Below are 27,442 nucleotides of genomic sequence, written 5' to 3'. Positions count from 1 at the left end.
AAAAAAAACTCATGAAAGCCCAAAACAATAAATTCCTGCTAAAGAAAACAGTCCAGTTGTCGTGTATGCCTTCACAGGATTTGTGACAGAGTCAAGGAAATCATGAAAGAGACTGTGGATATGACATGAAAGGGTGGGAGGGGGTGCAGAGTCCCAAAATACAGATCTTGGAAAAACCCAAGAGCTAACAGACACTACAGCAGAGGAATTAACAAAATACCACTTGATGGAGATGAATGGTTCCGAACCAGAGCTGGATGATGAGGAACAAGATGTAGAAGAAGCAGTGCCAGAAAACAATTGACATTAGACAATCTGGCAGAAGCATTCTGAGGACTCAAGACTGCTTTTGACTCTTGTATGGCATGGAACCTTCTATGATAAAGGCACTGAAATGAAAGCAAATGGTGGAAGGAGGACTGATAACACACAGAAACGTTTTTAGAGAAATGAAAAAGCAAAATCTTCAGACAGAAATTACAATGTATTTCCATAAAGATACACTGAGTGTGCCTGCTTCCTCTGCCTCCCCTTCCACCTCCTCTGCTCTTCCATCTCTGCCACTCATCAAGGTCAACGCCTCCTCTTCCTCCTCCTCTTCAGCCTACTCAGCAAGAAGGTGTGAGGAATGAAGACCTACATGATGATCCACTTCCACTCAATGAGTAGTAAATAATCATTGTGCCATATGGGTAATCAACTCATCTGTTGAGTATGTGTGTGAGTGTCTTTGTTCTAAGAGCTAATAACTGTAGGCAAGGACTGTATGAGATGTTTCTGTGGCATCATCTTCATCATCACCACCAGCTAAGTATTCATCAGGTAGAACATTGCGTGCAAGACTTGTATTGAAATGGATAGCCTACCATTGCATAGGCAGAAGGTGAGTGATATTTAATATAAAATTAATAATGTTTCATTTTTTTACTGTTTTATGACTTTACTTTCAAGGAATTATATTACTGTACATTGTCCTACCTCTCTCTTGTGAATGGATAAACATAAATGCATATCAGGCTGTCATCACAGGTGTTTTCTCTTAAAGTAACAATGTTTTCAGTACTCTATTATAAATATGACCATAATAGTGTATGATATAAAAAAATTTTAGTGATTCATTCACTACTGTATATTCTCAGCTACCACGAAGCAATCCTATCAAGTACTCTAGGCTGCTGCTACTGTTACTTCTAAGTCACTTCAGTCGTGTCCGACTCTGTGCAACCCCATAGATGGCAGCCCACCAGGCTCCCCCGTCCCTGGGATTCTCCAGGCAAGAACACTGGAGTGGGTTGCCATTTCCTTCTCCAATGCATGAGAGTGAAAAGTGAAAGTGAAGTCGCTCAGTCATGTCCGACTTTTAGCGACCCCACGGACTGCAGCCTACCAGGCTCCTCCCATCCATGGGATTTTCCAGGCAAGAGTACTGGAGTGGGGTGCCATTGCCTTCTCCGACACTAGGCTACTATAAAGCAATTATATTTCTTCTTCTTCATGATCAATGCTTGAATCATTATACCTGTAACTAAATATGAATTTCTTTTCACATTATGTTTTCAGTTTTGATATATAGTGTCTTGTATCTATAGTCTTTTGTGTCAGTAAGACAATATAGATGTAGGTACTGACAGACAATTCTTGTAAATGGATGCTGTAATCCTGTAGTATTGATAAACACAGTACTGTTAATATATTTTCTCTTATGATTTTCTGAATAACATTTTGCTGTCTCTAGCTTACTTTAGCATAAGTATACAGTAGAAAATACTTATAGTATACAAAATAAGCATTGAGCCTTTGTCAGTCAGGCTTCCAGTCAACAGTAGGTTATTATTAGTTACGTGTGGACAGAGTCAAAAGAATACAGGGGGTTTTGACTGCATGGGGGTTTGGTGCCTCTAAACTCCACATGATGCAAGGGTTAATTGTTTATCCAAAGGAAGTGAAATCAGTATCTCGAAGAGACATCTTCACTCCTGTGTTCATTGCACCATTATTTACAATAGCCAGTATATGGTAACAACCCAAATATCTACCAACAGATATATGGATAAAGAAAATGTGGTAGACACAGACAAGGAGATATAATTTCACCTTAAAAAGGAAAGAAATGTTGTTATATGGGACAACATGGAGAAACCACAGGGACATTATTCTAAATGAAATAAGTCAGTCACAGAAGGACAAATGCTGCATGGTTCCACTTATATGAGGTATTTAAAGTCTTTAAACACATAGAAACACAGAGGGGCCACAGGAGGGAGAAATGGGCAGTTGCTTTGCACTTGGTATAATGTTTCAGTTATTCAAGATGAATAAATTCCAGAGATTTGCTGTGCAACAGTGTACCTGTTTTTAACCGTACTGTGCTGTGTGCCTAAAATTTTAAGAGTAGATTTAATGTTAAATGTTTTTACCACAACAATAATTTGAAAATTTGATTGCCCTGCTCTCCAGTAGAGAGTAAGCTGATTAAGTGCAAGCATTTAGAAAAGAACTCTTTTATACTGTTGGTGAGAATGTCAATGGGTAAAGCCACTGTGGAAAACAGTATTAAGGTTCCTCAAAAAATTAAAAATTGAATTACCATATGATTCAGCAAACCACTTCTGGGTATCTATCCAAAGGAGTTAAAATTACACTCTCCAGGAGATATCAGTATTCCCGTATTTGTTGCAGCATTATTCACAATAACCAAAACAGGGAAGCAGCCTAAATGTCCTTTGATGGATGAATGGATAAATATATGGTATATACATATCATGGAGTGTTGTGTGTGTGTGTTCTCAGTCACTCAGTTGTGTCTGACACTTTCTATCCCATGGACTGTAGCCCACGAAGCTCCTCTGACCATGGGATTTCCCAGGGAAGAATAGTGGAATGAGTTGCCATTTCCTCCTCCAGGGGATCTTCCCAATCAAGGGATTGAACACAAGTCTCCTGTGTGTCCTAAATTGGCAGGTGGATTCTGTACCACTGAGTTACATGTGAAGCCTATAATGGAGTATTATTCAGCCTTAAAAAAAAAAGGAAACTTTGTCATTTGCAATAACAGAGATGACCTAGAAGACATTGTGCTAAGTGAAATAATCCAGACACAGAAGGAGAAATAGATGATATCACTTAAATGAGGAATCTAAAATAGGCAACCTGATAGAAGCAGAGTAGGATGGTGATTGCCAGGGGCTGGGAGGAGGTGTAATGAGGAAGTGATTGTCAAAGGGCACTGATTTTCAGTTATATACAGTGAATAATTTCTAGAAATATACCGTGTAGCATAGAGCCTATAGTTAACAATTCCATATTGTACACTTAAAGATTTTCTAAAAGGGTAGATGTTACATTAATTGTTCAGGGAGTCTTATCCACTGGATCACCAGGGAAGTTCTGAGAATGAGCTTTTTGGATGCTTACTAGTACCGTGGATGGTTTGTGTTTAAAAAAAAAAAAAAAAAGGAACAACAGCAACCACCAAAACAACGTCTAGCCCCTGCCCGTTGAATTTTAGAATCTAGGAGGTACCATTACATAAAAATATGGTGAGATACTCTCTGACCAAAAGCAGCAGTCCCCAACCTGCAGGCCTTGGACCAGTACCTCCTGTGAGATCAGCAGTGGCATTTACATTTGAAATAAAGTTCACAATAAATGCACTGTGCTTGAATTACCCCAAAACCATCCCCCACTCCAAGTCTGTGGAAAAATTGTCTTCTACAAAACCAGTCCATGGTGCCAAAAAGGTTGGGGACTGCAGAAAGAACAAGTCAAAAGCAGGGGTAAGCGGGGGCAGGCAGTTGGAGTTGAAAGCAAGTGTAAATGGCCTGCAGTGAGGCAGTTTGGAGCCTTGTTGTTTGTTGTTCAGTCATTAAGTCATGTCCCACTCTTTGTGACTCCATAGACTGCAGCTCACCAGGCCTCTCTGCGCTTCACTGTCTCCTCGAGTTTTCTCAAACTCATGTCCATTGAGTCAGTGATGCCTTCCAACCATCTTCTCCTCTGCTGCCCCCTCCTCTCCTGCCCTCAATCTCTGTTTCCTAGCATCGGGGTCTTTTCCAATGAGTCGGCTCTTCACATCAGGTGGCCAAAGTATTGGAGCTTCAGCTTCAGCATCAGTCCTTCCAATGAATACTCAGGGTTGATTTCTTTTTGGATGGACTGGCTTGATCTCCTTGCTGTCCACGGGACTCGCAAGAATCTTCTCCAGCACCACAGTTTGAAAGCATCAATTCTTCAGCGCTCTGCCATCTTTATGGTCCAACTCTCACATCCATACATGACTACTGGAAAAACCATAGCTTTGAGTACAGGGACCTTTGTCGGCAAACGGATGTCTCCGTTTTTTAATACACAGTCTCGCTTTGGAGCCTTAGGAAAATGCAAAGCCTTCAGCGAGAGGTCATTTCAAGGGAAGTTGCCTGGTGGGCTACTCCTAGACAGTGGGAGTGGTGAGCCCGGTCAGATCCTCAGATGGAGGGCCTCAGAGAATCCACAGTCTCCTGGACTGGTGACCTTTACACTGAGTTGAGGGAGCCAGAGACCTCTCCTTAAGGACCTACTCGATTATTTTATCTTGTGTGTAATTGGGCAAATTCTAGATTTCTTGTTGGTACTTAAATGCGTGGAAATATTCATTAATTAGATGAAAGGGTATCTGGGAGGGAAGATACTGGTCAATGACAAAAATTCTAAGAGCTCTGAGTTGTTTCCAGCTGGGAAAGATTCTACCTCAGGCACATTCTATGTTACATCCTGTGGTGGGAATGTTACATGATTGTCCTTGCTAGGCAACATTTAGTGCACTGTGATTATCTTTGTCTTGGAGTTGGGATAATGTGCTGGAGTTCAGGGGGCTAGTGAAAAAGCATGTGAAACAATTGACCAGCTTAAACTGGTTTGACCCTCTCAAATAGATTGTTGATTAGTCACACCTTGAGTCATTTTACAAAGAAAGAACTGCAAGTGTCTAAGAGGGAACACATGACCTCAGGATGACCCCAGAGCCAAGCTCTTCAGTCTGCAAAACTCAAGAGAAGAGAAATATCGTCCTGGGCCATTTACAAAGTGAGAAGTCCTTCAATGAGGAAAACCTGGCTTCCTGTAACCTGAGTAGCTGAAATGAAATTGAAGACTAGCCAATTAGCTTCCAATAGAAATTCCCGAGACCCCTTAAATTGCACCCAGGCTCCTGGATTGGAGAGAGATCTGATACCTTGCATCCTGCATTGGTTGGCCTTGCAGTAAAGCTCTTTTCTCTAAAGCTCTTGCCATAAGTATTGACTTCTCTGAGCATCGGGCTTGAGCCCATGTTCTGTGAGTTTGGGCAGCCTTATTGAGGTTTAGGACTTGTGACCATCTGCTTGATGCACTGTAGCCCCTGATGGGCCCTCAACACCAACCCTGAGTGGCCACCTATACTGAGTTTGTCTAGAGAGTTGGCTCTCGGGTTCCTGTTTGCTAGCCATGGCACTCTGGGCTCCTCTGGCTTCTGGGGCTCCTTTCACTTTTAAGGAAGGAAACAGCTCCTGGATCAGACATCTTTGGGGTGAGTAAACTCCTTAAAATATGCCTGTAACTAAATGTGCTATATGAAGTTAGAAAGTGCCTGTAGTCTAATAATCTCATCAGGACTGTGTGTTAGAGAGGATGAGACGGTTGGATGGCATCACTGACTCAATGGGCATGAGTTTGAGCAAACCCGAGGAGAAAGTGAAGGACAGGGAAGCCTGGTATGCTGTAGTCCATTGGGTTGCACAGAGTCAGACGTGACAAATTGAAGAACGACACCACCACTGTGGGTTAGAGTCCCACCTAGGAGTTTCTTCTGTCTGATTAGAATCCTAAGGCTACAGTCGTGGGTTAAAGACCCACCCAAAAGAGGACAATGTCAGAGGTTAGCGCTACTGAGGTGCTCAAATGATTGGGTTAGAGTTCTGAACACTGGCTTAAGGTTCCAGGCCTTTGGATTTAATTGCCTATGTTTGTCTGTGTCTGACTCTTTTATGTGTTGGGATTGGCTAATAGGAGTTGGCTATAATGGCACCCCACTCCAATACTCTTGCCTGGAAAATCCCATGGATGGGAGGAGCCTGGTGGGCTGCAGTCCATGGGGTCGCTAGGAGTTGGGCACGACTGAGCGACTTCACTTTCACTTTTCACTTTCATGCATTGGAGAAGGAAATGGCAACCCACTCCAGTGTTCTTGCCTGGAGAATCCCGGGGATGGGGGAGCCTGGTGGGCTGCCGCCTATGGGATCGCACGGAGTCGGACGCGACTGAAGCGACTTAGTAGCAGCAGCATGGGATGAATGTGGCGAGACTTTATTCAACCTGTAATTAATGAGGGTCCTCTGAATCCGGAGATAAAACACCTTGCTCCTCGCCTGGAAATCTTGCTCTATGGAGGTGATGGGGGTTTTCCCCTTTGCCTAAGGTGACAGCACAGAGGTATTGTTACAGATGGATATTCTTTTTAAAAAAAAAAAAATTTGTTGCAGATTTGTTGATTTACAATCTTATGTTAGTTTCAGGTGTCCAGCAAAGTGATTCAGTTACACATATACTCAATCTTTTCCAGATTCTTTTTCCATATAGGCTATTACAGAATATTGAGTAGAGTTCCCTTTGTTATATAGGAGGTCCTGTTCAGTTATCTATTTTCTATATTGGTTGTGTGTGTATGTTCATCTTAAGCTTCTAAAGTATCCCCCCCAACAAAGTTCTCCTTTGGTAACCATAAATCTCTTTTCAAATTGTGGGAGTCTGGTTCTGTTTTTTGAATAAGTCCATTTGTGTCATTTTAAAAAATTAGACTGTACCTATGAGCAATATACTGTGGTATTTGTCTTGGTCTGACTTCTCTCATTATGACAATCTCTAGATCCATCCATGTTGCTGAAAATGGCATTCTTTCAGTCTTTTTTATGGCTGAGTATTCTTCCATTGTATTTATGCATCACATCTTTTTCATCTGTTGATGGACCTGTAGGTTGTTTCCATGTCTTGGCTCTTGTAAACAGTGCCCCAAGGAACATGGGGGTGCTTGTTCCTATTCAAGTTATGGTTTTCTTCGGATATATGCCCAGGTAGTCTATTTTTTATTTTTTTTTATTTTTTTAATTTTTTGGCCATTTAACATATTTTTAATTTTATTTTATTTTTAAACTTTACATAACTGTATTAGTTTTGCCAAATATCAAAATGAATAAAATTTATTGGAGTATAGTTGTTTTACAATGTTGTGTTAGTTTTAGGCATATAGCAAAGTAATGCTGTTATATATATATATATTAATTCATTTTCAGTTTCTTTTCTCATGTAGGTTATCCCAGAATATTGATTAGAGTTCCCTGTGCTATGCAGGAGGTCCTTATTGGTTATCTATTTCATAAATAGGGGTGTGTGTACGTTGATCCCAAGCTCCTGATTTATCCCTCCCTCCTACATTTCCCTTTAGTATCCATAAGTTCGTTTTCAGGATCCGTAAGTTTTCTGTTTTGTATTAAGTTCATTTTATCACTTTTTAAAATTAGATTCCACATATGAAGGATATATTTGTCTTTGACTTACTTCACTTCGTATGACAATCCCTAGGTGCATCCATGTTGCTGCAAATGGCATTCTTTCCTATGGCTGAGTAATATTCCTTTGTATTTCTGGACCACATGTTTATCTACTTCTCTGTTGATGGACATTTAGGTTGTTCCCATGTCTTAGGTATTGTAAATATTGCTGTAATTTACATTGGGGTGATTATTCCATTTTTGAATTATGTTTTTCTCAGGATATATGCTCAGGAGACAGATTGCTGGATATTATGATGGTATTATTTTTCTATTTCATTTTATTGAGTATAATTAATTTAAAATGTTGTGTTAGTTTCAGGTATATAACAGAGTGATTCAGTTATACATACACATATTCACTCATTTTCAGACTCTTTTGTCATACAGATTACTACAGATTATTGAGTACAGTTCCCTGTGTTATACAGTAGGTGCTTTGGGGTTATTGCTATTATATATATTAGTTGTAGATGTGGGCTTCCCAAGTGGCACAGTGGTAAAGAATCACCTGCCAATGCAGGAGACACAAAATAAGTGGGTTCAGTCCCTGGGTCAGGAAGATCCCCTAGAGCAGGAAATCACAACTCACTCCAGTATTCTGACCTGGAAAATTCCATGGATGGAGGGTCCTGGTGGACTACAGTCCATGGAGTCACGAAGAGTCAGACACATCAGTCGTGTATGTTTATCTCAGGCTCCTAAAGTGTCCCTCCCCCAGCATGTCTCCAGTGGTAATCATAAGCTTGTTTTCGATATCCATAAGTTGGTTTCTATTTTGTAAATGAGTTTATTTGTGAAGTGAAATGAAAGTCGCTGTCTTATCTGACTCTTTACAACCCCATGGCCTATATAGAATTCTCCAGGCCAGGATACTGGAGTGGGTAGCCGTTCCCTTCTCCAGGGGGTCTTCCCAACCCCAGGATCAAAGCCAGGTCTCCCACATTGCAGGTAGATTCTTTACTAGCTGAGCCACCAGGGAAGCAAGTTCATTTGTGTCATTTTTTAAAAATTAGATTCCACTTACGAGTGATAACATATGATATTTGTCTTTCTCTGTCTTTTTTTTTTTTTTCTGGTAGACAATTTATTTTTTTTTTAATTTTATTTTTAAACTTTACATAACTGTATTAGTTTTGCCAAATATCAAAATGAATCCGCCACAGGTATACATGTGTTCCCCATCCCGAACCCCCCTCCCTCCTCCCTCCCCATTCCATCCCTCTGGGTCATCCCAGTGCACCAGCCCCAAGCATCCAGTATTCTCTGTCTTACTTTACTTATTATGACATTCCCTAGGTCCATCCATGTTGCTGCACATGTCATTAATTAATTCTTTTTATGGCTGAATAATATTCCATTGAATATATTTACGACAAATGCTTTATTCATTCCTCTGTTGATGGACATTTAGGTTACTTCCATATCTTCGTAAATGTAAATAGTGCTGCAATGAAGATTGGCATGCATGTATATTTATGAATCATGGTTTTCTCTGGATATGTACTAGTAGTGGGATTGGTAAATCATATGGTAACTCTATTTTTCGTTTTTCAAGGAACTTCCATAATGTTCTCCGTAGAGACTGTGTCAATTTGCATTCCCACCGAGAGTGCAACAGTGTTCCCTTTTTTCCATACTCCATCATTTGTTGTTTGCAGATCTGGGGATGAAGACCATTCTGGCTGGTGTGAGGTGATACCTCATTGTACTTTTCATTTGCATGTTTCTGATAATTAGTGATGTTGAGCATCTTTGCATATGCTTTTTGGTCATCTGTGTGTCTTCTTTGAAGGAATGTTTGTTTATACACTCTGCCTACTTTTTATGGGATTGTTTATTTGACACAGAGGTGCATGAGCTATTTATATATTTTGGAGATTATTCTGCTGTTGTTTGCTTTGTTTGAAAACATTTCCTCTCATTCTGTGAGTTGTCTTTTTGTTTTTGGTTTCTTTTGCTGTGTGGAAGCTTTTGACTTTCATTAAGGGTCACCTGTTTGTTTTTATTTTTATTTTAATTACTCCAGGAGGTGGATCAAAAACCATTTTACTAAAATAAAAAAATACTGCTGCAACTTATGTCAAACAGTGAATGTTCTGCCTAGGTTTTCCTCTGAGGGTTTTATAGAATCTGGGTTTACATTTCGGTCTTTGATCCATTTTGAGTTTATTTTTGTGTATGGTGTTAGAGAATGTTCTACATTCATTATTTTACATGTAACTGTCCAGTTTTCAAGGCACCACTTATTGAAGAGACTGTCTTTTTTGGTTCGCTAGTATTTTGTTCAGGATTTTTCCATCTGTGTTCTTCAGTGATATTGGCCTGTCATTTTCTTTTTTTTGTTTTTGTGTGTGTGCTTCTCTGTCTGGTTTTGCTCTCAAGGTGATGGTGGCCTCATAGAATGAGCTTGGGAGTGTTCCTCCCTCTGTAATTCTTTTTGGAAGAGGTTGATAGAATCTCTAAGTGTTGGATAGAACTATCCGAGAAGCCACCTGATCCTGGACATTTTATTGGAAAATTTTAAATCACTGTTTCAGTACTTGTGATCTGTCTACTCACGTTCTCTATTTCTTCCTTGTTTAGTCTTGAAAGGCTGTACCTCTCTAAGAATCTGTCATTTCTTCTAGATTGTCCATTTTATTTGCATAGAGTTGTTTATAGTAGTCTCTTATGATACTTGGAGTTCGACACGAGTGTATTCTTGATGAAACCAGCCCTGATTACCTTGTCGTGGTGTGAGCATAAATGTAAGGTGAGGGAGTATAAAGCAGGAAAAGTCTCCCCCGGACACACAGAAGAATGCACCCTAATCCGGCTAAGGAATTTCTTTTTTTTTTTTTTTCTCCTTCCAGTTTTATTGCAATATAATTGACTTAGAGCACTGGGTAAGTTTAAGGTGTACAGCACAATGATTTGACTTACACACACAATGAAATGATTGCCACAGTAAGTTTAGGGAACATCCGTCATCTCATATAGATATAAAAGAAAAGAAAAAAATTTTTCCTTGTTTTGATGCACGATACTGGATGCTTGGGGATGGTGGACTGGGATGACCCAGAGGGATGGTACGGGGAGGAAGGAGGGAGGAGGGATCAGGAAGGGAAACACATGTATACCTGTGGTAGATTCATGTTGATATATGGCAAAACCAATACAATATTGTAAAGTTAAAAAATAAAATAAAAATAAAGAAAAAAAATCAGATGAAGGAAGTAAAAATGTCACACTTCCAGTTATAAGATAAATCAGTACTAGGGATGCAATGTCTTTGGGCTTCCCCCATTGGTTCAGATGGTAAAGAACCTGCCGGCTAAGGAATTTCATACAATAGGGGACATTCTGGTGTTTCCTCACTAAAAAGTCCAGTCCTATTGTATATCAGCCAGAATAGCAGGGAGGTAGTTCTGAACTACTTTTATATATTTGTGCATGCTGCTGCTGCTAAGTCACTTCAGTCGCATGTCCTACTCTCTGCGACCCCATAGACAGCAGCCCACCAGGCTTCCCCGTCTCTGGGATTCTCCAGGCAAGAACACTGGAGTGGGTTGCCATTTCCTTCTCCAATGCATGAAAGTGAAAAGTGAAAGTGAAGTCGCTCAGTCGTGTCCGACTCTGTGCGGCCCCATGGACTGCTGGCTACGAGGCTCCTCCGTCCATGGGATTTTCCAGGCAAGAGTACTGGAGTGGGGTGCCATTGCCTTCTCCGATATTTGTGCATGCGTGATGTTAAAAATGAAATTTTACCAGGAAAAATAGCCATTGGTTGTGGTCTTAATGGCCATGGGCTACATAGAGGCCTTGGAGTCAATGTATTTCCCCTGAAAATTGCCCAGACATCTAGATTTGCTTATCAGTGATCTCTGCTGGAGGGGTAAAGTATTTTGGTCATGTACCAGAAAGATTAAACCCCAGCATGCTCAGAAAGGAAGTGAGGAAATCGGTGTTTGAATGTGTGTGCTCCTGAATTGCTCTCTGAAAGTCAGCTCTGCCTGAGTCTAAGACAGCTTCCTCTTTCACTTTCTTCAATGTGATGCAATCACTGTCTCAGCCTCCTACACACTAGGTAAGTTTTTCTACATGGAGACTGAGACAGAGCCTGAACTTCTATAGGACCCTCCTCAGTAGACAAGTATGCCCTCAGCACATGGGAGGGCAGAAATATTAGGAGCCTGTGACCAAATGGGCTGCGGTCTTGGATCTGGTGGGACAGATTCCTTGGAAGCTGGGTAGCATGTGTGCCTTTCAAGCTACAGTTTGACAACCACATATAATAATGGAAAACTATTCAAGGTTCTTTATGTGAACACTCAGATCCAAGCTGGTCACCTTGAGACTGTCCATTCTTCTCAGTGGTTTCTCCAGGGAGCTCATACAGCCAACGCTTTCCAGAAACCAAACTAGGAGATGGAATTGGGTCCTAAATTAAGGGGTGATGCCTCAAGTTTGCCCATTTTCTTCCTAGAGAGGAACAAAGCGCTCTAAGCCACAGATAGAGAAGCCCTGAAGGCTTTCCTACACCTCCCACGAATGCAAGGGCTTTCCAGGGAGACCTCAAGTTCCTGATAAGAGTACTGGTTGATATCGACTTCAATCCATGAGGTCTGGGAAGAGGCAGCAAGCATTGGTTAAAGACAGTTGGTCCAGGCTCTGTTTTCTGGACAAAAGGTAAACTATTTTGAGCACTACAGTGGGAGAAATTGGTCAGTCAACTGCAGAGCTCAGTTTGGGCTGAGGAGTGGCCAGGAAGAGCCAAGACAGATGACCCAATAGTAATAAATTCCATCCAGGCACCAAAACGCCAAACTTCAAGCAATAGCCTGAAAAGAAACATGTGAAGGAAACAAAGCCTCTGATAATATCTTTCTTAAATGGCAATTAATCCAACCTTGTCAGTGCTTATGTAACACTCCAGTCCTGGTGGTAGAAAACTCTGTGACCTGGGATTATCATTTTCTACAGAATTTGAGACTCATTAACCAAATTGAGGATGATTTCCCACAAGCTTGAAGAATGTACAAGGAGAAATGGGGGGATTGAAGCATAAAGCATTGACCAGTTTAAAGTGGTTTTGCCTCCTTAAACAGGCTGTTGATTAATCAAACCTTGAGTTATTTTTAGAGGCAGCACTATGCATATGCCAAAAAGGAGCCTATGTTTCTAGGATGACTGCAGAACCAAGAGGGTTCAGTCTGTGGAACTCTCCGAGTAGGAATGTTGCCAGGGGAGAACTGTATGAAGTCCTTCAATGCAGAAAATCGGGCTTCTAGCAGCATGAATAGCTTACATGAACTAATTCAAGACTAGCCAATTAGCTTCCAAGTTTGCAGTTCCCCTAAACCCTTTCATTTTACTTCAAACTCTGGATTGAGGAGACAGATTTGAGAGCCCCACTTCTGTCTTCTTGCTAGTCCACCTTAGATTCAAGTTTTTCTCTCAAAAGCCCGTTCCATAGTATTGGCTTCTAGGTGCATCAGGCAGTAAGCCCTTGCTGGGGAACACTAGTGACTGATAGGCCTGGAATTAGATTCCTCTCTGAATTCCTCTAGATCTGACGCTGTTATACTCCTCTTGCTCTAAAGCAGAGCTTGTGTTCCTTAACACTCAAATGTATCCTGGGATAAAAGTAAGGACTCTGGATATATTCCAATACACTTCTTCAGGCACAAAGCCTCGAAGGCTACATCAATAAATGACATGAATAAAGAAGAGAAACAGATGATAGGGACAGTAAGATCGTCTCTCAGTGCAGTGTCGGATAACCTCATTCAGAATAGCACAAAACCATCTTGGATGGCTTTTTTCCTTTAGAATTGTACTCATATCTCAAATACAGTGACTTGGGTTCTAGATCACTGCAATAAAGTGAAAATTGCCATAGAGTAAATCATTAGGAAATTGGGGGATTCCCAGTGCTTATAAAAGTTGTTAATCCTATTGTACACTTACTAGAAGATGTCTAAAAAATGCACATAGCTTAATTTACAAAGGTAAGACAGTTACAATAGTAACAAAGACAACTGATCAGGTCACCATAAGAAATAAAATAAGGAAAGAGATTAAAATATTTGAAGAATTAACAATATGTGGAACAGGGACCCCAAGTGAATACATGATGTTGGGAAATGATGCCATAGACGTGTTCAATGCATGGACCATAAACTTGCAGTTTGTAACAAAACACAGTATTTGTGGTGCATGATTACATGCAGTAGAATGTTTGAAAAGTATGCCTGTTAATCAATTAAAACCAGTCACGAAAAGAGACTGACTCTGGCTTTTGAAAAGAATGGAGCAGCATTTTTCTCAGGGAACACACCCCATTTTGCCCCTTGCCTTCTGTGTTATTTTACCCATCTCAGATCAAGTCTGGGACATGAAACTTTAAGGTTTGCATTAGGGACACTGCTGAAGAGTTTGCCGGAATGTGGTGCTCACCAGGAATCCTTTAATCGAAGAGATAGACAAAATTTGGGCTTCCATAGGTGAGGACTGTAGAGACGAGCACCGCAAAATACAGGTCATTCAGAGACCTACCCAAACTTGCTCTCAGGCCTAGAATGCCCAGACAGGACATTCCATCTTATAAGCCTTGTAGTTCTCTGTGAGGTCAAAGTCTCAGTCTAAGAAAAATGGCCTCAGTTCAGTAGAGGGAGAATCTCAGGTTGGAGGGTCAGGTCCCAGGACTGGCCAGGACCATGGTGAGATCCCTGAGTGAAGAAAGAAGTATCACTAGACCCACAAATGAGGAGGCTTTACAGACCCCTGCCCCTATTCCTAACCCCAGAGGCTCCAGGCAGAGTTATAGGGATGAGAAGCCTCTTCATTTCTATCTGGTCTCAGCGAGGGAATGGATGGAACCCCAGTTCTTAGGAGGATGGCATCTTGGCCATCACCACTGGGAAGATGAGGACCATCAGTGCTGATGAGAGGGTCTCTCCCACCAAGGAGGAAGGCTCACAGAGTGGCGCTTCCCCTGTCAAGGAGAGATGCACAGAGAAGTGCCCTGATTCCCCACTAGGGACTCGGAGAGGTGAGGGCTTCGTTTGGGGGCAGGAGGACTGCAGTCCGTAGTGTGAAGGGTCCTGGGCTCTGACAGACGGCATGGTGAGGACCCTAAGGGATGACCCAGGGACCGCTGAACACTGAACGACGGGGTCCCCACAGAGCCCCGCCCCTTCCATCATCCCTTAGAGATCGTGCACAGGGCAGCCATAGCCGAAAGTGTCTCTGCAAAACTTCTGTGCTGGTGGCGAAGAGCTCGGACTGATGTTCAGCGCGTTCGTGTGGCTAAGAGTGGATTCCCAGGACTGATCTGAAGGCAAAGTGAGGACCTGAATGTGGACTCCAGGGACCATTCCCCTGTCCTGTAACAAAGATAACTCCCAAAGTCTCATCTCTGTGATTGGCAGGGGAAGGTTCCTACAACTCTCTTAGGCCGATTTCTTCGGTACATCGTGATCTAAGACATTCTGTAAGATAAGCGATTACTTGATTCTGTAAATGAAGGAAACCTAGGCCCTAACTCCACATCTTATTCAGTAAGCTGGTTCAAGATAACATGGCATTACAATATGTTATTTCCTTTACAACATGAAAACACTAAACAGTGCAATATGTGGGATCAAGAAATAGAGGGAATGTAAGATGGATGGTATTTTGTTTCCTCATTTTTCCTAATTGTGTTTTACAAAATTATAAGTGACCATGTATGCTTCGTTAATTCAAAAATGTAAAATTAAATTCTAAGAAATTCATCCTCATGCTCACAGGCTCATTTATTCCCTAAACAGTAATTGAGCCTCTGCTCATAGAAGACTCCATGCTAGTACTTGGAGAGCTGAGAAAAAGATCTAGCCACTCACCATAAAATTATAGAGTCGAAAAGCAGCTGTCATGTAAAGGAAATGGTGACATGACAGCAGCCAAATGTGAATTCCCTGATGCAAAGTAGTGATGGGCCTTGGGAAAGTATAAGTCTATCCGTGGGAAGTAATTATAAGTTTTGTGCATGGCAGGCTGGATGAGGCTGTGGCAATCGTGACCAGGGACCAGGTTCTCCATGGTGGGCCGCATAGTTTAAAGACAAAGCCTGGGATGGGAAACTGCCTTTAACAGTCACAGGCACACTTCACTCTGTTGCACGTTGCTTTATTGTATTTCACAGGTACTGCTTTTCTTTTCTTTGTTCTTTTTCTTTACCAAATTAAAAGTTTGTGTCAGTCAACCTTGCTTCCAGCAAGTCTTTCGGCTCCATGTTTCCAACACCGTTTGCTCACTTCATGTCTGTGTGTCACGTTTTGATACCTCTTGCAGTGTTCACACCCTCAGCAGCAAAAATGATGGACTCAGTGAAGGCTCAGATAATGGTTAACATCTTTTTTCTTTTAGCAAAGAGGTGTTTCTATTTAAGACATCTATATTGTTCTGAGGCACAATGCTATTGCCCACTTAATAACCTATAGTATAGTATAAACATAAATTTTATGAAAGCACTGGAAACCAAAAAATTTGTATGACTCAATTGTGATATGGACTTTCCTTTGGGGGTGGAGACCCAAACCTGCAGCATTTTCTGAGTCTGCCTGGGATTGTGAGTAAATCAGAGAGAAATCATGTGAAGCTGGCATGGAATGTGTCCTGTGCACTCATTCAAGTACAGGGAAACCCTGTGCAGATTAGATGGTTTATTCATGTTGTCTTCTGTCTGTGGAGTTTCCCAGAAATCAGGGTGGCACTCCCCTGAGGTGGGATGATAATTTGAAGTCGCTGGACTGGCGTACTCTGCCCTCAGGGTGGGGGTGCCAGAGCCCACGCCACTAAAAAAAATAATAATAATTGAAATCAAGTTATCTTGACTGTAATTTGGCAAGCAATTGGGAAGGAATAGACACTTTTGGGTGGTTAAATGAATGAAAGTGGGAGTGGTTTATGAAAAAGGTCAAGTCAGAGATAGGTAAGATTGGGGCCTTTGAAACATTTTGGAGCTTTCTGTTACATCGGCTGAGGATGTCTACCACATGGTGACCTTCAGTGGCATACTCTTAACTGGGATATGCTAGGTTTCCTTGCTAACCAGTATTTTTCTGATTTATTTATTGATGAGTTTGGAGAAAAGTCTACTCCTGTGAAATGACCACCACAGTTTATGCCATAAACATATCCATTACCTCCAAAATTTCCCTCTCATCCTTTTTTAAGTTTATTTTTTATTGGAGTTTAGTTGCTTTACAATATTGTGTTGTTTCTGCCATACATCAACATGAATTGGCCATAGGTATACATATGTCCCCTCCCCCTTGAACATCCCCCCACCTCCCACTCCTCCCCACCCATCTAGATTATCACAGAGCACCATTTTGAGCTCCCTGCATCACACAGCAAATCCCCATTGGCTGTTGATGTTCCATATGGTAATGTGTATGTTTCAGTATTACTCTCGGTTTGTCCCTCCCTCTCGTCCACCCTTGTGTCACCAAGTCTGTCCTCTACGTCTGCATCTCCATCCTGCCCTGCAAATACATTCATCAATGCTGTCTCCTAGATTCCATGTATATGTGTCAGGATACGATGTTTATATTTCTCTTTCTGACTTTCTTCACTCTGTATAATAGGCCCTAGGTTCACCCACTACATTGGAACTCACTCAAATATGGTCTTTTTATGGCTGAGTAGTACTTCATTTTATACAGAAACCAGAATTCTTTATCCATTCAGCGATGGACATCTAGGTTGTCTGTGGCCTATCTGTTATAAATAGTGCTGCAATGAACATTGGAGTACATGTGCCTTATTCAGTTATGGTTTCCAAAGGGTTTATGCCCAGTAGTGGGATGGTTGGGTCATGTGGTAGTTTTAGTCCGAATTTTTAAGGAAACTTTATACTGTTCTCCATAGAGGCTGTATCAATTTACATTCCCACCAACAATGCAAGAGAGTTCCCTTTTCTCCACACCCTCTCCAGCATTTATTGTTTATAGACTTTTTGATGATGGCCATTTTGACAGATGCCTTCTCACCATTTATGTTTTATGTCTGGGATAAGAACACTTGCCATAAGATTTGACCTCAGAGAGAGTGTACAATATGGTATTTTTAGCTATAAGCTCTATATTATATAGTATAATTAAACTTTGTAACTTTTGATTAATACTGAAAATTGGAATACTGCCTGCTGTATCAGTGAATAAACACTGTCAGTTATCGACAGTTGCAGCCACCACGGATGGTGAACCCTGAGGGAACACAGGATGTAAAAATACAGGAAACGGGCCCCAGATATGTGAAGTTCATATCAAAGGAATGATTTCAGTGAGCCCCGATTCTTGCATCTTTCCATATATGGAAAAGGGCTAAATTCCTTAACCAGGGTTATCTGGTTTTCCTTCATTTATCATAATCTTTTGATATTCAGACTACCTGCCCTTTGTTGCAAAACTTCTATGTAACCTGGCTCCTCCCCTCCCTTCTTTGGAGCAGTTCTCTCAGGGTTACTCGAGACGCTGCCTCCTGGGATGAAGTCCTAAATGTTTGTACCAAAGAGAACATACCTGTCAGCTTTTAGGTTGTGAATGTTTTTTTTTTTTCTTTTAATTTATTTATATTAATTGGAGGCTATTTACAATATTGTAGTGGCTTTTGCCATACATTGACATGAATCAGCCATGGGTGTACATTGTTCCCTTTCCTGACCCCCCTCCCACCTCCCTCCCCATCCCATCTCTCAGGGTCATCCCAGTGCACCAGCCCTGAACACCCTGTCTCATGTATAGACTGTGAATGTTTTTTAAGTCTACAGTTCCTTCTCATTCACCCTCCCATAGACCATGGTAACCACCACTCTGCTCTCTGTTTTTTTGACTTTGACCATTTTAGATTCTTCATCTAAATGGCATGCAGTATTTGTCCTTCTGTGTCTGGCTTATTTCACTGTAGCAGAAGGTCCTCTAGGTTTATGCACGCTGTCATAACTGGAGAGGTTAGCTTCTTTTTAAGGCTGAATGGTATTCCATTATATGTATATTTTGCATCTTCTTTATCCATTCATCTGTCACTGGACACCTAGGCTGCTTCCCTTTCTTGGCCATTGTGAGTAGTGCTGCAATGAACATGGGAGTGCAGAGCTCTCTTCGAGGTCCTGATTTCAGTTCCTTTGGATAGTAGTGGAATGTGGAAAGTATTATGTGTTATTTTTGATTTTTTGAGGAACTGCTACACTGGTTTCCCTGTAAATTGGCTGTACCAATTTATATTCCTACCAGCAGTGTTGAATATGTATAGTTTACTAAGAAACTTGCAAACTGTCTTCCAAAGTGGCTCTACCATTTTGCATCACCACCACCAAGGAATGAGAGTTCTTGTTGATTCACATCCTTACCAGCATTTGGTGTTGTCAGTCCTTTGAATGCTGGCCATTCTGAAAGGGATGTCGTGGTATTTGCTTGTTTTTTTAATTTGCAGTTCCCTAATGGTATATGATGTGGAGCATCTTTCCATATGCTTGTTTTCCATCTCTGTATCTTCCTGGGCAAGGTATCTATTCCTATCTTTTGTCCATTTTTTAATTAGATGTTTTCTTCTTATTAATATTAAGAATTCCTTGTATATATTAGATTAGAGCCTTCATCAGATATGTCTTTTGCAAATATTTTCTCCTAGACTATGGCTCATCTTCTTGTTCTCTTGATGTATTTTTATAGAGCAGAAGTTTGAAGGGAATAAAATCTAGGTTATCAATTATTTCTTTCATGGATCCCCATCACTTTTTCTGTGATGATATTTTGTTGATTGGTTTGCTATGTGGCACATGGGATCTTAAATCGCCAACCAGGGTTTGAACTCACAGCCCTTGCACTGCAGGCACAGTGTTTGTAAAATTTTAGCTTTTTTATTTTGTGTTGGGGTATAGCAAATTAACAATATTGTGACAGTTTTCAGGTGAACAGTGAAGGGACTCAGCCATACATATACAGGTATCCACTCTCCCCCAAACCTCCATCAATACTGCCACATAATACTAAGCAGAGTTCCCTGTGTTACAAGGTACATTCTTGTTGCTTATCCATTTTAAATATAGCAGTGTGTACATGTCCATCAGAAATCCCCTAACTATCCCTGTCCCACATCCTTCCCCAGCGGCAACCATAAATTTGTTCTCTGAGACTGTAAGTCTTTCTATTTTGTAGTTCAATTCATTTGTATCATCTCTTCTTAAATTATACATCTAAGATATGTCATATAATATTTCTCCTTCTCTGTCTGAGTCACTTCAATCAGTAATGATCTCTAGGTCCATCATGTTGCAGATTGGTGGTTGTCACAGGAGAGGGTTGGAGGATGGATGAAATGGGTGTAAGTGTCCAAATGGCATAAACATTCACAACTTTCACTTACAAAATAAAGAAGCCCTAGTGTTCTTGCCTGGAGAATCCCAGGGATGAGGGAGCCTGGTGGGCTGCCGTCTATGGGGTCGCACAGAGTCGGACACGACTGAAGCGACATAGCAGCAGCAGCAGCAGCAGGGATATAATGTACAGCATTGTGACTGTAGTTAATCGTTGCTGTTGCTAGTGGCCAAGTGGTTTCCTACTCTCTGCAACCCCATGGATTGTAGCTTGCCAGCCTCCTCTGTCTTTGGAATTTTCCATGCAAGAATACTGGATTGGGTTGCCGTGTCGTCCTCCAGGGCATCTTCCCCACCCAGGAATTGAACCCGCATCTCCTGCTCAACAGGCAGATTCTTTACCACTGAGCCACCAGGGAAGCGCATAGTTCATAATACTGTATTGTATATGTGAAAGTTCCTGAGAGAATATTTACTGAAATTGTATTTTATTTTTTAACTTTACAATATTGTATTGGTTTTGCCATATATCAAAATGAATCCGCCACAGGTATACATGTGTTCCCCATCCTGAACCCTCCTCCCTCCTCCCTCCCCATACCATCCCTCTGGGTCGTCCCAATAACCCTGTATACGAGACAGCAAAAGAGACACTGATGTATAGAACAGTCTTTTGGACTCTGTGGGAGAGGGAGAGGGTGGGGTGATTTGGGAGAATATATATATATATATTTAAAGTGAGGTATAGTTGTTGTGGGCTTCCCTGGTAGCTCAGATGGCAAAGAATCTGCCTGCAATGTAGGAGACCTGGGTTTGATCACTTAGTCAGGAAGATCCCCTGGAGAAGGGAATGGTTTCCCACTCCAGTGGGTAATTCTTACTTGGAGAATTCCATCGATAGAGGAGCCTGGCAGGCTACCGTCCTTAGGGTCAAAAAGAGTTGAACAAGACTGAGCAACTAACACTTTCACTTCATTTTCATAGTTGATGTACAATATTTTATGTTTCAAGGACACAACAAAGTGATTCACAATTTGTAAATGTTATGTTCCATTTATAGTTGTTATAGAATATTGGCTATATCCCCCTTGTTTTGCAATATATCCTTGTAGCTTATCTATTTTATACATATGAGTTTGCACCTCTTAATCTTCTATGCCTGCCCTTACCCTCCCCTTGCTACTCTCCCCTGGTAACTACTACTAGCTTGTTCGCTGTGAGTCTGCTTCATCTCCCTAGTCTGTTTTATTTTTTAATTCTCCATATAAATGGAATTATACAGCATTTGTCTTCCTCTATCTCACATATTTCAGTTAACATAATGCCTTCCAATCAATCCATGTTCTTGAAAATGGCAAAAGTTCATTCTTTTTTCTGACTGAGTAATATGCCATTGTGTGTGTGTGGATCTTTTCAAATTAGTGGGTTTTTTTTTTTTTTCATTTTTAGCAGTAATTTAAAGTAAGTTGAGCGCCGAAGAATTGATGCTTTTGAACTGTGCTGTTGGAGAAGACTCTTGAGAGTCCCTTGGACTACAAGGAGATCCAACCAGTCCATTCTAAAGGAGATCAGTCCTGGGTGTTCTTTGGAAGGAATGATGCTAAAGCTGAAACTCCAGTACCTTGGCCACCTCATGTGAAGAGTTGTCTCATTGGAAAAGACTGTGACAGAGGATGAGATGGCTGGATGGCATCACTGACTCGATGGATGTAAGTCTGAGTGAACTTCGGGAGTTAGTGATGGACAGGGAGGCCTGGCATGCTGCAATTCATGGGGTCGCAAAGAGTGGACTGAACAACTGAACTGAACTGAAAGTTAATTCAAGCTTCAATGCAGGTTATTCTGACTTAAGGTAGCATCACATGGCATACTTCTGAGTACATTCCTGAAAAATTCTTTTGTAATTATTTCTGTTTTATAGATCTATGCAACCTCTGGCACTGGGTAGGCTATCATCTGGGTTCAGATCACATAGCAGTGAACAAATGGATACCAGAACTTTAGAAATCATGAAAGCAAGAGACCACAGTGATCTTAGAGTAGCGAACCGAGTGTTGCCATTAGTGTTCATGTCTGGATGATAAATTCTGTTGCAAATGCAACCTTAGGTAGTATGAACGGGTAGTCTTTAGGAAAATGAATTGTCACAGAGAATAAACTGCCTTGATATGGGTTGCCGTTCTTTTTTGTAATTGTGATTTGCCAATGAAGTGTATCATCCCCAACTGGACCTGCAGAATCTTGTGCTGGAGGGTCACTGGCCACATCACTAAGTTCCTTATTAATCCATTTCAGTGCCACAGTCTGTGCTTTTTGTCTGACTCCTCACTGTCTCAGTGTGTGCTCAAAGGTCTGGCCAAAACTCCTGATTATCTGGTGGCTGGGAAGGACTATCTCTTCTTCTCACACTGGCTGTGCCAGTCACAGGTGCCTTCTTAATAAACAGGGAGGTTGGCCTGGGGTGGAGTCACTGGCAGAGAGTAGATGAGACTGGAGGGGAAGGGGGGACGAGCAGTGGAAACCCTTAGACTCAGACAAGCATCGAGTACGTGATGGAGACCATCCAAATTAGTGGGTTCTTTTTTTTTTTTCAGATACACAACCAGGAGTGGGAATGCTGGGTCATGTGTTAGTTCTGCTTTTAGATTTTGAGGACTCTCCTTACTGTTATCCATGGTGGCTGCACCAATTGATATTCCCACCAACAGTGCATAGATCATGTCTGCATGCTCACCAGCATTTGTTACTTCTGTTCCTTTTGGATCATAGCCCTTGTGATAGGTATAAGATAATACCTCATTGTGGTTTAAATTTGCATTCATATGATGATTAATGGTGTTGAACATCATTTCATTTGCCTCTCAGCTATTTGTATGTCTTCTTTGGAAAAATGTGTATTTAAGTCTTCCTCCCATCTTTTTCTTGATTTTTTTAAACTGTTATATCAACTGTTTATATATTTTGGATATTAACCCCTTATTGCTTACATCATTGGCAAATATTTTATCCTATATAATAGGTTGGCTTTTCATTTTGTTGATGGTTTCCTTTGCTGTGCAAAAGCTTTTAACTGTAATTACAACACATTTATTTACTTTTGCTTTTATTTCCCTAGCTTTCAGAGACAGATCCAAAAAAATATTGTTATGATTTGTGTCAAAGAGTGTTCTGCTCATATTATCTTCTAAGAGTTTTATGGTTTCCACTCTTATAGCTAGGTCTTTAATCCCTTTTCAGTTTACTTCTGTATATAGTGTTAGAGAATATACTGATCTCATTCTTTGAGAGCTACATATCGAAGAATGAGATTAGAGCGTAAATACAATTCGGTAATGTCAGAAAATTAAATGTGCTTTTACATTTGAGCCAGTAATTCAGTGTTTTCAGAAATTAATTCTGAGGAGACATCCACAACCATATGAAAATACATAAATGTCCAGGCACATGTTAATTGAGGGAACATGATATATCCACAGAGTAGAGTACTACGAAGCTATAAAAAGGAATGAGTACAATTTTGTAAACTAATATGGAGTGCTTCCATGATAGATAGAGATATATAAACGAATGTGGGAGTTTGGGGCTAATGTCGATGATACCAAGTCCAGTGCCTTCCCATTCTGGTATGAGGAGGCTTTGAGAGCTGAAGAAGAGAGAGCCAGAGCCAGAGCTGCAGCCAGGGCTCCTATGGTGCCAGGGCCAGTGCACTTTCTGGAGCATGTCCAAATTTCCTCCCACCCCTAGTGAAGTCTGAGCAGATACTTCACATTGCTTTTCAAGAAAGCAGGCAATCTTCCCACAAGAGGAGGGCCATGGTGGGGCTCATGGAAATTCAGCATATAACATATTTATTTGTGTTCCTATACAATATGCACAAATTGGAGGTTTTTCTTGTTTCTGTTTTTAAGTATTGTTCCTTTTAATTAAACGTGTTTAGCTTCAGAGTCCAAGTATACTAATGGCACGGCTTTGACATGTACTGCAGATTATCCAGTTGAAAACTAAGGATTTTTGTATTACATAGCACAGACTGAAATCCTTGAATCATTTCTTGTCATTCGGAACAAGATAACATGATATTGCAATATGGATTTTTTTGTGAATATGGAAATTTTTCCACAGTGAAGTCTGTGTGATTATCAGATACAGAAAAAAATTTTAAGAAGTATTCACTTCTTCGTTTGTTTTGTTTGCTTTAGTCTTTCTTTGTAAAATTGAAGTTTATTTACCTGGATTGGCTTCGCTTATTTAAGAATGTGGGAGAAGTGAAATCCCAGTAAATTGCTTTCTTGCACACTTGCACTGTAATTGTTCAAATATCAATTTAGCATCTGCTCTTTGGAAGGCTTCTGGGTGGTTTTGGGGATGCTAAGAAAAATAAACTCAACCCCTTCTTATAGAATTCTAGAGTCTAAGAGCAGCATTCATATAAAGTAGCTGGTGAACTGAGATCTAGGGGCCTAATAAAAATGAGGTGTAAGGAGGTGAGGGGATTGAGGGCTTCCTCATGAGGAGTCTAGTGTAAATACACTGAGGCAAGGCACTTGGAGACTTTAGGACAATAAAAGTCTGGCAGTGGAAGGTAGTTTTAAGTTAGGCTACAGGGCGAGCCCACCAGGGAGGCTGTGGAAACACTGAATAGGGGTCAGACCCTCAGATGGCGGGTCAAAGTTCAGAGACTTAAGCCTGGAATGGAAAACTACCCTGAACAATTGCTTTGGAATTATGGGGCTTCCCAGGTGGCTCAGTGGTAAAGAACCCGCCCACCAATGCAGGAGACATGGGTTCAATCCCTGGGTCAGGAAGCTGCCCCTGGAGGAGGAAATGGCTACCCAATGCAGTATTTTTGCCTGGAGAATCCCATGGACAGAGCAATCTGTTCAGTCCATGGGGTAGAAAAGTCTCAGACACGACCGAGTGACTAAACAGGAACAGGAGTAGACCAAAGAGAAATCCCCCCTGGGGTGGGGATGGAATGTGCCCTGTGCTCCTGCCCCAGTGCCCGTGAACACAGTGCACAACCTAGATGTTTCATGCACATGATCTCCAAGGAGGTTCTGTGAAATAAAAGTAGTAGTAGAATGAAACCGAAAACTCAGAAGCTAGTGGGCTGACACTGTTTGCTGTGAGTCGTGTAAACAGAGCTCATTTTATTGAAAGGGCATTCCATTCAGCGTTTTTGGCTATGTTGATAATTCCACCAAAGTCTGTGAGGTGAGTCTATTTTAGTTGATGGTGAAATTGATGAAGATGGGGGCTTATTTTATTTGGTTACTTATTTATTTGGCTATGCTTGGTCTTATCTTTGGCACACAGGATCCTTCATCTTCCTTGCAGCCTGAGAGTTCTTTAGTTGCAGCATGAGGAATGTTTCAGTTGTGGCATATAGGATCTTTAGTTGTGGCATGTGAACTGTTAGTTGTGGCGAAGCTGTGGCATGTGGGACCTAGTTCCCTTATCAGCAGTGGAACCCAGGCCTCCTGCATTGGGAGTGCAGAGTTCTAACCCCTGGACCACTAAGGAAATCTCTAGGAGTTGTTCAGATGAAAGAGCAGCCGGGAAGGAAGACAGAATTAGTCTCAGAATCAAATTTAGATTCTTCAAATTCCATTCAGTTAAAAACGTACCCCCATACTCAAAATACGATCTTGTAGTGGAAATGAAAGATTCTTTCTAAACAGCATTTTGGACTGATTTGGTGTTCCATGTGCGAGAATGCCACAGATTCTCTGACATCTCCTGGATTTAAAAGATTCCTCAGGGTCGGTGGTATCCTCCAGGATAAAAATATTCATAATCTTAGTAAAAACAGATATTGTGTAAAGTCTCAGTGTGGTCCAGGCACTGTGCCAGGTGCTTTAGCTACATGCCACTAGCCCTACAACAGCCACTTCACCTGAGGCTCCCCCAGTTTGTGATGGACCCAAGTCCACACAACTGATATGAGACAGAGCTGGGACTAGAGCGCTGGTCTGAATTTAACCACAGCATGTACCCTTCCACTTGTCCCGGCCTGAGGTGCTCATGAGTCAGTAAATTCACTGTCTTCTAGCAGTCCAACATGTATCTTGAGTGACAGAAAGAAGGACTCTGTGATGAAAACACTGGGATGGAATGCATAGCCAAGACAATACAAACACCATAATAATTAAGAGGTGTGAATAAAGGAGAGAAGGGGGTAATGCTCAGTTAGCATATGATCACCTGCATGTGCAAATTCAAACACGCTCAAGTGATCGAGGGCTTACAAGATTATCTGGTGCTATCCTTCTATGTAGAAAGTAATTTTATATGTTTTAATTAAAAATAGTTATTTCTATTTATTTTTTGACTGCTCTTGGTCTTAGTTGTGATATTTGGAATCTTTGTTGCCACATGCAGGCTCTTTAGTTGCGGAATGTGAGATTTTAGTTGTGGCACGAGAACTCTTAGTTGTTGGATGTGAGATTTTTAGTTGTGGCAAGTGGGATCAAGTTACCTGACTAGGGATCAAACCTAGGACCCCTGCATTGGGAGTGCATAACCACTGGACCAACAGGGAGGTGCCAAGAGTAAATATTTTAGAACTACCCTAAATCTGGTGACTCAGATGGTACAGAATGCGCCTGCAATGCAGGAGACCCGAGTTCGATCTCTGGGTTGGGCACAATCCCTGGTGGAGGGCATGTAACACACTTCAGTATTCTTGCCTGGAGAATCTGCGTGGACAGAGGCGCCTGGCAAGCTACAGTACATGGGGTCACAAAGAGTGGGACATGACTGAGCGATTAAATCTGGCTGAAGAGCAGGAATATATCACCGCTATCTCTTTGACATCGTGACATCTGTCCTGAGTTCCTTAATTTCTGCTGCATTTTCCTCATCTTACATCACTTTTGGGACTGAGACCCGTTTACTCCAAGATTTGCTAGAGGGTAACTGCTCACTATTTGTAGGAATATGCATTCCCCAGGAAGCCTTTAATCGAGGGACAGAAGCTGATATGGGAACCTCCATGAAGGAGGACTGAGGGACAATCACCCCTGAATATAGTGGTCACCCAAAGACTAAGAAGAGGAATCTTAGCTCAGTAGAAGGAGCAGTCCCAGGCTGTGGTAGATGTAGAGAGGATGCTAAGCAAAAGGAATCGGAAGGACTCAAGTTGCATTCCCACAGTCTATTCTCAGAGGCCCTGATGGACTAGGATCACATGAGGATCATCCTGACTTCCAACTTGGAATTCTCAGGAGACTAGGACCTTGATGTAAGACAAGAAGCTTCATAAAACAGAGAGTGGAGTTACAGGATTCATCACGTGTCAATGTGAGGACCTGAAAGTGGACTCACAGTAGCACATACTGTAAAAGGAGGCCCTGGAAAATCACTGATACTGTGGTCCCCAGGAAGCTCTGGGCACAGATGTCAGGTTGATTTCAGCCTAGAAAGTCTTAGCGAGGTGAGACCTCTGTCTAATACAATCAGCTGCAGTTTCGCAGAGGGAGGGACCTGAATCCAAGGAGGACTTCACATGAGATGCTGAGTGTTAGCGGGGACCCCT

The 27,442-nt window shown here is 41.5% G+C and overlaps 1 protein-coding gene across 6 annotated transcripts in view; it reads left to right on the top strand.

The window, feature by feature from the left end:
* The first annotated feature begins 712 nt into the window (after positions 1-712).
* Positions 713-27,442, top strand: part of LOC129638706 (melanoma-associated antigen B1-like) — a 32,379-nt gene continuing 5,649 nt past the window's right edge. The window contains exons 1-3 of one of the 6 annotated variants that reach the window (XM_055563322.1): positions 5,406-5,542; positions 12,028-12,230; positions 21,355-21,614. In XM_055563322.1, the coding sequence (XP_055419297.1) occupies positions 21,592-21,614 (23 nt within the window). In that variant the 5' untranslated portion in view covers positions 5,406-5,542; positions 12,028-12,230; positions 21,355-21,591. Of the gene's footprint in view, positions 884-5,405; positions 5,543-9,135; positions 9,255-12,027; positions 12,231-21,354; positions 21,615-22,499; positions 23,161-27,442 lie in introns of those variants that run through there. The other 5 variants (XR_008707978.1, XM_055563323.1, XM_055563319.1 and 2 more) reach the window with 5 other exon arrangements.

The sequence above is a fragment of the Bubalus kerabau genome, chromosome X (genome assembly GCF_029407905.1).
Source record: "Bubalus kerabau isolate K-KA32 ecotype Philippines breed swamp buffalo chromosome X, PCC_UOA_SB_1v2, whole genome shotgun sequence".
Taxonomy (NCBI): Eukaryota; Metazoa; Chordata; class Mammalia; order Artiodactyla; family Bovidae; genus Bubalus; species Bubalus kerabau.
The sequence above is the reverse complement of the archived record's forward strand: the minus strand, read 5'-3'. Positions and strand labels throughout refer to the sequence as shown.